The 10,459-nt window shown below is 41.7% G+C and overlaps 3 protein-coding genes across 3 annotated transcripts; 1 reads left to right on the top strand and 2 right to left on the bottom strand.

Moving 5' to 3' along the window:
* Nucleotides 1-652: 652 nt before the first annotated feature.
* LOC123764959 (DNA-directed RNA polymerase subunit beta''-like) lies at nt 653-4,065 on the bottom strand. The gene is made up of 5 exons (XM_069322415.1): nt 4,061-4,065; nt 3,275-3,842; nt 2,682-3,013; nt 2,117-2,462; nt 653-1,624 (listed from the first exon to the last, which is right to left on the bottom strand). Exons 1-5 carry the CDS (start codon nt 4,063-4,065, stop codon nt 653-655), a joined length of 2,223 nt encoding a protein of 740 aa, XP_069178516.1.
* Nucleotides 4,066-4,105: 40 nt separating this feature from the next.
* Nucleotides 4,106-4,900, top strand: LOC123765713 (uncharacterized). The gene has a single exon (XM_069322407.1). It carries the CDS (start codon nt 4,106-4,108, stop codon nt 4,898-4,900), a length of 795 nt encoding a protein of 264 aa, XP_069178508.1.
* A 498-nt stretch (nt 4,901-5,398) lies between these two features.
* LOC138363364 (DNA-directed RNA polymerase subunit beta-like) lies at nt 5,399-10,450 on the bottom strand. Its single transcript, XM_069322397.1, has 5 exons — nt 8,917-10,450; nt 8,095-8,309; nt 7,104-7,903; nt 6,433-6,934; nt 5,399-6,241 (listed from the first exon to the last, which is right to left on the bottom strand). The coding sequence occupies exons 1-5, from the start codon at nt 10,448-10,450 to the stop codon at nt 5,399-5,401; spliced, it is 3,894 nt and encodes a 1,297-aa protein (XP_069178498.1).
* Nucleotides 10,451-10,459: the final 9 nt, after the last annotated feature.

The raw sequence follows: 10,459 nt of genomic DNA, 5'->3' as shown, positions 1-10,459 counted from the left end.
TGGGTAAATTTAAAGGGGAAGAATGGAAGTAAATGCAAAGGGCCTATTGGCCCATATTTCTTGATGCTTCTATATTGGTGCGGAGACTTGAAGTGGGTAGAATTTAGTTGTGCATTAATTGGCTGTTGATTGCTGGTGGTGACTTCTTAATGTGCAGTGCCTCACAGATATCAAGCCGCCTGCTATCGCTGTATCTATCGATGATTTTCGTGTTTTTTGTTAAGACTTCTCTGGTGATGGTCTGGTTGTGGGAAGAGATTATATGTTCCTTAATGGAGCCCTATTGCTTATGCAATGGAGCCCTGTTGCTTATGCATCGTTAATCGCCTGGAAGGAGATGTTGTTTTTTAAGCGTAACTGTAGCGTCTGTTTACCCAACAATAAAATAGGTTCCTGGTTGTTAAACGAATTGGCGGGTTGTATTACGGGGAACATACGATTAAGAACTTGCCTGAATCGCTATGCATGCTAGTGGCTGTTAAAGAATGTAAGAACTCTTGCATAAATAAATAAATAAATAAATAAATAAATAAATAAATAAATAAACAAAAGAAACATCACCACCACCATTATTTTGTTTATGTATTCGAACCATTCATCGTAAAAAAGGAGAATGCCTTTATACTTCATATCGAATAGCTGCGTGAAAAAGTCATATATTTACATTGTTGTGAAACTTGTTGATGTAGAAGATGTAGTTGTTGTTGTTGTTGATGTACTTGTAGTTGTTGTAGAAGTATTGGAGGTCGTAATCGTTGCAGTTGTAGTGGAGGTCGTAAGCAATGTAGTTGAAGTTGTAATCGAGGTTGTTGTGGATGTAGTGGAGGTCGTAGTTGTTGCAGATGTAGTGGAGGTCGTAGTTGTAGAAATAATGAATGTCGTAGTTGTTGCAGTTGTAGTGGAAGTCGTAGTTGTTGTAGATGTACTGGAGGTCGTTGTTGTTGAAATAGTTGAAGTTGTACTCGTAATTGTTGATGTAGTGGAGGTCGTAGATGTACTGGAGGTCGTAGTTGTTGCAGGTGAAGTGGAGGTCGTAGATGTGGTAGAAATAGTTGATGTTGTACTCGTAGTTGTTGAAGATGGAGTGGAAGTTGTAGTTGTTGTAAATGTAGTTGAGGTCGTGGTAGTTGTAGATGTAGATGAGGTCGTAGTGGTTGATGCAGTGGAAGTGGTCATTGTTGTAGATGTTGTTGAGGTCGTAGTTGTTGTTGATGTAGTGGAGGTCGTAGTAGTAGATGTAGTCGAGGTCGAGGTTGTTGATGTAGCGGAGGTAGTAGTTGTTGATGTAGTTGTTGTAGAAGTAGTCGAGATCGTAGTTGTTGAAGATGTAGTGAATGTCGTCGTTACTATAGATGTAGTGGAGCTCGTAGATGTGGTAGATGTAGTGGAGGTCGTAGTTCTGGAAGAAATAGTTGATGTTGTACTCGTAGTGGTTGAAGGTGGAGTGGAGGTTGTAGTTGTTGTAGATGTAGTGTAGGTCGCAGTAGTTGTAGATGCAGTTGAGGTCATAGTTGTTGTAGAAATAGTTGATGTTGTACTCGTAGTTGTTGTGGATGTAGTGGACGTCGTAGTTGTTGTAGATGGAGCGAAGGTCGTAGTTGTTGTAGAAATGGTTGAAGTTGAACTAGTAGTTGGTGTAGTGGAGGTGGTAGTTGTTGATGTAGATGAGGTCGTAATTGTTGTAAAAATAGTTGAAGTTGAACTAGTAGTTGTTGTAGTAGAGGTCGTAGTTGTTGATGTGGATGAGCTCGTAGTTGTTGTAGATGTAGGTGAGGTTGTAGTTGTCGATGAAGATGAGGTCGTAGTTGAGGATGTAGATGAGGTCGTAGTTGTTGTAGAAATAGTCGATGTTGTACTCGTAGTTGATGTGGATGTAGTGGAGGTCGTAGTTGTCGCAGATATAGTGGAAATCGTAGTTGTGTCAGATGTAGTGGAGGTCGTAGTTGTGGAAGATATTGTGGAGGTCGTAGTTGTTGTGGATGTAGTGGAGGTTGTACTTGTTGTAGATGTAGTGATAGTCGTAGTTGTTGTTGATGTAGTCGAAGTCGTAGTTGTGGCAGATGTAGTGGAGGTCGTTGTTGTTGAAATAGTTGATGTTGTACTCGTAATTGTTGACGTGGTGGAGGTCGTAGTTGTCGAAGATGTAGTGGAGGTCGTAGTTGTTGCAGGTGAAGTGGAGGTCGTAGTTGTGGTAGAAATAGTTGATGTTGTACTCGTAGTTGTTGAAGATGGAGTGGAAGTTGTTGTTGTTGTAAATGTAGTTGAAGTCGTAGCAGTTGTAGATGTAGATAAGGTCGTAGTGGTTATTGCAGTGGAGGTGGTCGTTGTTGTAGATGTTGTCGAGGTCGTAGTTATTGTAGATGTCGTCGAGGTCGTAGTTGGTGTAGATGCAGTCGAGGTCGTAATTGTTGTAGACGTAGTGGAGGTCGTCGTTGTTGTAGATGTAGTTGAGGTGGTAGTTGCTGGTGATGTAGTGGAGGTCTTAGTTGTAGATATAGTCGAGGTTGAGGTTGTTGATGTAGCGGAGGTAGTAGTTGTTGATGTAGTTGTAGTAGAAGTAGTCGAGATCCTAGTTGTTGAAGATGTAGTGAATGTCGTAGTTGCTATAGATGTAGTGGAGCTCGCTGATGTGGTAGATGTAGTGGAGGTCGTAGTTGTGGAAGAAAGAGTGGATGTTGTACTCGTAGTGGTTGAAGATGGAGTGGAGGTTGTAGTTGTTGTAGATGTAGTGTAGGTCGTAGTAATTGTAGATGCAGATGAAGTCGTAGTTGTTGAAGAAATAGTTGATGTTGTACTCGTAGTTGTTGTGGATGTAGTGGACGTCGTAGTTGTCGTAGATGGAGTGGAGGTCGTAGTTGTTGTAGAAATGGTTGAAGTTGAAGTAGTAGTTGGTGTAGTGGAGGTCGTAGTTGTTGATGTAGATGAGGTCGTAGTTGTTGTAGATGTAGATGCGGTCGTAGTTGTTGTAGATGTAGATGAGGTCGTAATTGTTGTAAAAATAGTTGATGTTGAACTAGTAGTTGTTGTAGTTGAGGTCGTAGTTGTTGATGTAGAGGTGGTCTTAATTGTTGTAGATGTAGATGAGATTGTAGTTGTCGATGTAGATGAGGTCGTAGTTGTAGATGTAGATGAGGTCGTAGTTGTTGTAGAAATAGTTGATGTTGTACTCGGAGTTGTTGTGGATGTAGTGGAGGTCGTAGTTGTTGCAGATGTAGTGAAAGTCGTAGTTGTTGTTGATGTAGTCGAGGTCGTAGTTGTGGCAGATGTAGTGGACGTCGTTGTTGTTGAAATAGTTGAAGTTGTACTCGTAATTGTTGATGTAGTGGAGGTCGTAGCTGTCGTAGATGTAGTGGAGATCGTAGTTGTTGCAGGTGAAGTGGAGGTCGTAGTTGTGGTAGAAATAGTTGATGTTGTACTCGTAGTTGTTGAAGATGGAGTGGAAGTTGTAGTTGTTGTAAATGTAGTTGAGGTCGTAGTAGTTGTAGATGTAGATGAGGTCGTAATGGTTGATGCAGTGGTGGTGGTCGTTGTTGTTGATGTTGTTGAGGTCGTAGTTGTTGTTGATGTAGTGGAGGTCGTAGTTATTGTAGATGTCGTCAAGGTCATAGTTGGTGCAGACGCAGTCGAGGTCGTAATTGTTGTAGACGTAGTGGAGGTCGTCGTTGTTGTAGATGTAGTTGAGGTGGTAGTCGTTGTTGATGTAGTGTAGGTAGTAGTTGTAGATGTAGTCGAGGTTGAGGGTGTTGATGAAGCGGAGGTAGTAGTTGTTGATGTAGTTGATGTAGTTGTTGTAGAAGTTGTCGAGACCGTATTTGTTGAAGATGTAGTGAATGTCGTAGTTGCTATAGATGTAGTGGAGCTTGTAGATGTGGTAGATGTAGTGGAGGTCATTGTTGTGGAAGAAATAGTTGATGTTGTACTCGTAGTGGTTGAAGATGGAGTGGAGGTTGTAGTTGTTGTAGATGTAGTGTGGGTCGTAGTAGTTGTAGATGCAGATAAGGTCGTAGTTGTTGAAGAAATAGTTGATGTTGTACTCGTAGTTGTTGTGGATGATGTGGACGTCATAGTTGTTGTAGATGGAGTGGAGGTCGTAGTTGTTATAGAAATGGTTGAAGTTGAACTAGTAGTTGGTGTAGTGGAGGTCGTAGTTGTTGATGTAGATGAGGTCGTAGTTGTTGTAGATGTAGATGAGGTCGTAGTTGTTGCAGATGTATATGAGGTCGTAATTGTTGTAAAAATAGTTGAAGTTGAACTAGTAGTTGTTGCAGTAGAGGTCGTAATTGTTGATGTAGATGAGGTCGTAGTTGTTGTAGATGTAGAAGAGGTTGCAGTTGTCGATGAAGATGAGGTCGTAGTTAAAGATGAGGTCGTAGTTGTTGTAGAAATAGTTGATGTTGTACTCGTAGTTGTTGTGGATGTAGTGGAGGTGGTAGTTGTTGCAGATGTAGGGGAAGTCGTAGTTGTGTCAGATGTAGTGGAGGTCGTAGTTGTGGAAGATATAGTGGAGGTCGTAGTTGTTGTGGATGTAGTGGAGGTTGTACTTGTTATAGATGTAGTGATAGTCGTAGTTGTTGTTGATGTAGTCGAGGTCGTAGTTGTTGTAGAAATGGTTGAAGTTGAACTAGTAGTTGGTGTAGTGGAGGTGGTAGTTGTTGATGTAGATGAGGTCGTAGTTGTTATAGATGTGGATGAGGTCGTAGTTGATGTAGATGTAGTGAAGGCCGTAGTAGTTGTTGTAGATGTAGTGAAAGCCGTAGTAGTTGTTGTAGAAATAGTTGAAGTTGAACTCGTCGTTGTTGTAGATGTAGTCGAGGTCGTAGTTGGTATAGATGTAGCCGAGGTCGTAGTTGTTGTTGTGGTTGATGTAGTGGAGGTTGTAGTTGTTGTAGATGTAGTGTAGGTTGTAGTAGTTGTAGATGCAAATGAGGTCGTAGTTGTTGTAGAAATAGTTGATGTTATACTCGTAGTTGTTGTGGATGTAGTTGACGTCGTAGTTATTGTAGATGGAGTGGAGGTCGTAGGTGTTGTAGAAATGGTTGAAGTCGAACTAGTAGTTGGTGTAGTGGAGGTGGTAGTTGTTGATGTAGATGAGGTCGTAGTTGTTGTAGATGTAGATGAGGTCGTAGTTGTTGTAGATGTAGATGAGGTCGTAATTGTTGGAAAAATAGTTGAAGTTGAACTAGTAGTTGGTGTAGTAGAGGTCGTAGTTGTTGCTGTAGATGAGGTCGTACTTGTTGTAGATGTAGATGAGGTTGTAGTTGTCGATGTAGATGAGGTCGTAGTTGTAGATGTAGATGAGGTCGTAGTTGTTGTAGAAATAGTTGATGTTGTACTCGAAGTTGTTGTGGATGTAGTGGAGGTCGTAGTTGTTGCAGATGTAGTGGAAGTCGTAGTTGTGTCAGATGTAGTGGAGGTCGTAGTTGTGGAAGATATAGTGGAGGTCGTAGTTCTTGTGGATATAGTGGAGGTTGTACTTGTTGTAGATGTAGTGAGAGTCGTAGTTGTTGTTGATGTAGTCGAGTTCGTAGTTATGGCTGATGTAGTGGAGGTCGGAGTTGTTGCAGATGTAGTGGAGGTCGTAGTTGTAGAAGTAGTGGAGATCGTAGTAGTTGTAGAAATAGTTGAAGTTGAACTCGTCGTTGTTGTAGATGTAGTCAAGGTCGTAGTAGTTGTTGATGTGGGGAAGGTCGTAGTTGTTGATGTAGTTGATGTCGAAGTTGTTGTAGATGTAGTGAAGAGCATAGTTGTTGTAGAAATAGTTGAAGTTGAACTCGTAGTTGTAGATGGAGTGAAGATCGTAGTTGTTGTAGTGGAGGTCGCAGTTGTTGACGTAGTTGATGTAGTTGTTGTAGATGTAGTGGTGGTCGTAGTTGTTGCTGATGTAGTGGAGGTCGTCGTTGTTGTAGATGTAGCTGAGGTCGTAGTTGTTGTTGATGTAGTGAAGGTCGTAGTTATTGTAGATGTAGTCGAGGTCGTAGTTGTTGCAGTTGTAGTGAATGTCGTAGTTGCTGTAGTTGTAGTCGGCATAGTTGTGGTAGATGTTGTGGAGGAAGTAGTTGTGGCAGAAATAGTTGATGTACTCGTAGTTGTTGGAGATGGAGTGGAGGTTGTAGTTGTTGCAGATGTAGTGGAGGTTGTAGTTGTTGCAGATGTAGTGTAGGTCGTAGTATTTGCAGATGTAGTGGAGGTCGTAGTTGTTGCAGATGTAGTAGGGGTTGTATTTGTTGTAGTATAAGTTGTACTCGTAGTTGTTGTGGATGAAGTGGAGGTCGTAGTTGTTGCAGATGTAGTGGAGGTCGTAGTTGTTGCAGATATAGTGGAGGTCGTTGTTGTTTCAGATGTAGTGGAGGTTGAAGTTGTAAATGTAGTGGATGTCGTAGTTGATGCAGATGTAGTGGGGGTCGTAGTTGTTGTAGATGTAGAGGAAGTCGCAGTTGTTGTAGATGTAGTGAAGGCCGTAGTAGTTCTTGTAGATGTAGTGAAGGCCGTAGTTGTTTTTGTGGAAACAGTTGAAGTTGAACTCGTCGTTGTTGTAGATGTAGTCGAGGTCGTAGATGGTATAGACGTAGCAGAGGTCGTAGTTGTTCTTGTTGATGTAGTGGAGGTTGTAGTTGTTATAGATGTAGTGTAGGTCGTAGTAGTTGTAGATGCAAATGAGGTCGTAGTTGTTGTAGAAATAGTTGATGTTATACTCGTAGTTGTTGTGGATGTAGTGGACGTCGTAGTTATTGTAGATGGAGTGGAGGTCGTAGGTGTTGTAGAAATGGTTGAAGTTGAACTAGTAGTTGGTGTAGTGGAGGTGGTAGTTGTTGATGTAGATGAGGTCGTAGTTGTTGTAGATGTAGATGAGGTCGTAATTGTTTTAAAAATATTTGAAGTTGAACTAGTAGTTGTTGTAGTAGAGGTCGTAGTTGTTAATGTAGATGAGGTCGTACTTGTTGTAGAAATAGTTGATGTTGTACTCGAAGTTGTTGTGGATGTAGTGGAGGTCGTAGTTGTTGCAGATGTAGTGGAAGCCGTAGTTGTGTCAGATGTAGTGGAGGTCGTAGTTGTGGAAGATATAGTGGAGGTCGTAGTTGTTGTGGATATAGTAGAGGTTGTACTTGTTGTAGATGTAGTGATAGTCGTAGTTGTTGTTGATGTAGTCGAGTTCGTAGTTATGGCAGATGTAGTGGAGGAAGGAGTTGTTGCAGATGTAGTGGAAGTCGTAGTTGTAGAAGTAGTGGAGATTGTAGTAGTTGTAGAAATACTTGAAGTTGAACTCGTCGTTGCTGTAGATGTAGTCAAGGTCGTAGTTGTTGTAGGTGTGGTGAAGGTCGTAGGTGTTGATGTAGTTGATGTCGAAGTTGTTGTAGATGTAGTGGGGGTCGTAGTTGTTGCAGATGTAGTGGAGAGCGTAGTTGTTGTAGAAATAGTTGAAGTTGAACTCGTAGTTGAAGATGGAGTGAAGATCGTAGTTGTTGTAGTGGAGGTCGCAGTTGTTGACGTAGTTGATATAGTTGTTGTAGATGTAGTGGTGGTCGTAGTTGTTGCTGATGTAGTGGAGGTCGTCGTTTTTGTAGATGTAGCTGAGGTCGTAGTTGTTGTTAATGTAGTGAAGGTCGTAGTTGTTGTAGATGTTGTCGAGGTCGTAGTTGTTGAAGTTGTAGTGAACGTCGTAGTTGCTGTAGTTGTAGTCGTCATAGTTGTGGTAGATGTAGTGGAAGTAGTACTTGTGGCAGAAATAGTTGATGTTGTACTCGTAGTTGTTGGAGATGGAGTGGATGTTGTTGTTGTTGTTACAGATGTAATGGAGGTCGTAGTTGTTGCAGATGTAATGTAGGTCGTAGTAGTTGCAGATGTAGTGGAGGTCGTAGTTGTTGCAGATGTAGTAGGGGTTGTAGTTGTTGTAGTTGAAGTTGTACTCGTAGTTGTTGTGGATGTAATGGAGGTCGTAGTTGTTGCAGATGTAGTGGATGTCGTAGTTGTTGCAGATGTAGTGGAGGTCGTTGTTGTTTCAGATGTAGTGGAGGTTGAAGTTGTAAATGTAGTGGATGTCGTAGTTGATGCAGATGTAGTGGGGGTCGTAGTTGTTGTAGATGTAGAGGAAGTCGCAGTTGTAGATGTAGTGAAGGCCGTAGTATTTCTTGTAGATGTAGTGAAGGCTGTCTTAGTTGTTGTAGAAATAGTTGAAGTTGAACTCGTCGTTGTTGTAGATGTAGTCGAGGTCGTAGTTGGTATAGATGTAGCCGAGGTCGTAGTTGTTGTTGTTGATGTAGTGGAGGTTGTAGTTGTTGTAGATGTAGTGTAGGTCGTAGTAGTTGTAGATGCTAATGAGGTCGTAGTTGTTGTAGAAATAGTTGATGTACTCGTAGTTGTTGTGGATGTAGTGGACGTCGTAGTTGTTGTAGATGGAGTGGAGGTCGTAGTTGTTTTCGAAATGGTTGAAGTTGAACTAGTAGTTGGTGTAGTGGAGGTGGTAGTTGATGATGTAGATGAGGTCGTAGTTGTTGTAGATGCAGATGAAGTCGTAGTTGTTGTAGATGTAGATGAGGTCGTAATTGTTGTAAAAATAGTTGAAGTTGAACTAGTAGTTGTTGTAGTAGAGGTCGTAGTTGTTGATGTAGATGAGGTCGTAGTTGTTGTAGATGTAGATGAGGTTGTAGTTGTCGTTGTAGATGAGGTCGTAGTTGTATATGCAGATGAGGTCGTAGTTGTTGTGGATGTAGTGGAGGTCGTAGTTGTTGCAGATATAGTGGAAGTCGTAGTTGTGTCAGATGTAGTGGAGGTCGTAGTTGTGGAAGATATAGTGGAGGTCGTAGTTGTTGTGGATATAGTGGAGGTTGTAATTGTTGTAGATGTAGTGATAGTCGTAGTTGTTGTTGATGTAGTAGAGGTCATAGTTATGGCAGATGTAGTGAAGGTCGGAGTTGTTGCAGATGTAGTGGAGGTCGTAGTTGTTGTAGATGTAATGGAGAGCGTAGATGATGTAGAAATAGTTGAAGTTGAACTCGTCGTTGTTGTAGATGTAGTCAAGGTCGTAGTTGTTGTTGATGTGGTGAAGGTCGTAGTTGTTGATGTAGTTGATGTCGAAGTTGTTGTAGATGTAGTGGGAGTCGTAGTTGTTGTAGATGTAATGGAGAGCGTAGTTGTTGTAGAAATAGTTGAAGTTGAACTCGTAGTTGTAGATGGAGTAAAGATCGTAGTTGTTGTAGAGGAGGTCGTAGTTGTTGACGTAGTTGATGTAGTTGTTGTAGATGTAGTGGTGGTCGTAGTTGTTGCTGCTGTAGTGGAGGTCGTCGATGTTGTAGATGTAGCTGAGGTCGTAGTTGTTGTTGATGTAGTGAAGGTCGTAGTTGTTGTATATGTAGTGGAGAGCGTAGTTGTTGTAGAAATAGTTGAAGTTGAACTCGTAGTTGTAGATGGAGTGAAGATCGTAGTTGTTGTAATGGAGGTCGTAGTTGTTGACGTAGTTGTTGTAGATGTAGTGATGGTTGTAGTTGTTGCTGATGTAGTGGAGGTCGTCGTTGTTGTAGATGTAGCTGAGGTCGTAGTTGTTGAAGTATTGAAGGTCGTAGTTGTTGTAGATGTAGTCGAGGTCGTAGTTGTTGAAGATGCAGTGAGTGTCGTAGTTGCTGTAGTTGTAGTCGTCATAGTTGTGGTAGATGTAGTGGAAGTAGTAGTTGTGGCAGAAATAGTTGATGTTGTACTCGTAGTTGTTGAAGATGGAGTGGAGGTTGTAGTTTTTGCAGATGTAGTGGAGGTCGTAGTTGTTGCAGATGTAGTGGAGGTCGTAGTTATTGCACATGTAGAGCAGGTCGTAGTTGATGCAGATGTAGTGGAGGTAGTAGTTGTTGTAGAAATAGTTGAAGTTGAACTCGTCGTTGTTGTAGATGTAGTCGAGGTCGTAGTTGGTATAGATGTAGACGAGGTCGTAGTTGTTGTTGTTGATGTAGTTGAGGTCGTTGTTGTTGCAGATGTAGCTGAGGTCGTAAATGTTGTTGATATAGTGGAGGTCGTTATTGTTGTAGATGTAGTCGAAGTCGTAGTTGTTGCAAATGAAGTGGAGATCGTAGTTGATGCAGATGAAGTGGAGGTCGTAGTTGTTACAGATGTTGTGGAGGTCATAGTTGTTGAGGATGTAGTGGAAGTCGTAGTTGTTGTAGTAGTTGAAGTTGTACTCCCTCTTGTTGATGTCGTCGAGGTCGTAGTTGTTGTTGATGTAGTGGAGGTCGTCGTTGTTGTAGATGTAGCTGAGGTTGTAGTAGCTGTAGATGTAGTGGAGGTAGTAGTTGTCGTAGAAATAATTGATGTTGTACTCGTAGTTGTTGAAGATGGAGTGGAGGTTGTAGTTGTTGCAGATGTAGGAGAGATTGTAGTTGTTGCACATGTAGAGCACCTCGTAGTTGTTGCAGATGTAGTGGAGGTCGTAGTTGTTGCAGATGTAGTGGAGGTCGTAGTTATTGCACATGTAGAGCAG

This window comes from Procambarus clarkii, chromosome 1 (genome assembly GCF_040958095.1).
Source record: "Procambarus clarkii isolate CNS0578487 chromosome 1, FALCON_Pclarkii_2.0, whole genome shotgun sequence".
Taxonomy (NCBI): Eukaryota; Metazoa; Arthropoda; class Malacostraca; order Decapoda; family Cambaridae; genus Procambarus; species Procambarus clarkii.
Note: the sequence above shows the minus strand (reverse complement) of the source record. Positions and strands in the feature narration are given on the sequence as shown.

Coding starts and splice junctions, on each gene's coding strand:
- LOC123764959 (XM_069322415.1), bottom strand. Junction 3,014..3,274: donor ACTATTTCAACAACAACGAC/GTCCACTACATC, acceptor AACAACTACTAG/TTCAACATCAACTATTTTTA. Junction 2,463..2,681: donor TCCATCTTCAACCACTACGA/GTACAACATCCA, acceptor CTACATCACCAG/CAACTACCACCTCAACTACA.
- LOC123765713 (XM_069322407.1), top strand. CDS start 4,106: ATGGTTGAAGTTGAACTAGTAGTTGGTGTAGTGGAGGTCGTAGTTGTT.
- LOC138363364 (XM_069322397.1), bottom strand. CDS start 10,450: ATGTGCAATAACTACGACCTCCACTACATCTGCAACAACTACGACCTC. Junction 8,310..8,916: donor CTACGACCTCCACTACATCT/GCAACAACTCCG, acceptor CGACCTCATTAG/CATCTACAACTACTACGACC. Junction 7,904..8,094: donor CCTTCACTACATCTACAACT/GCGACTTCCTCT, acceptor AACAACTACGAG/TACAACTTCAACTACAACAA.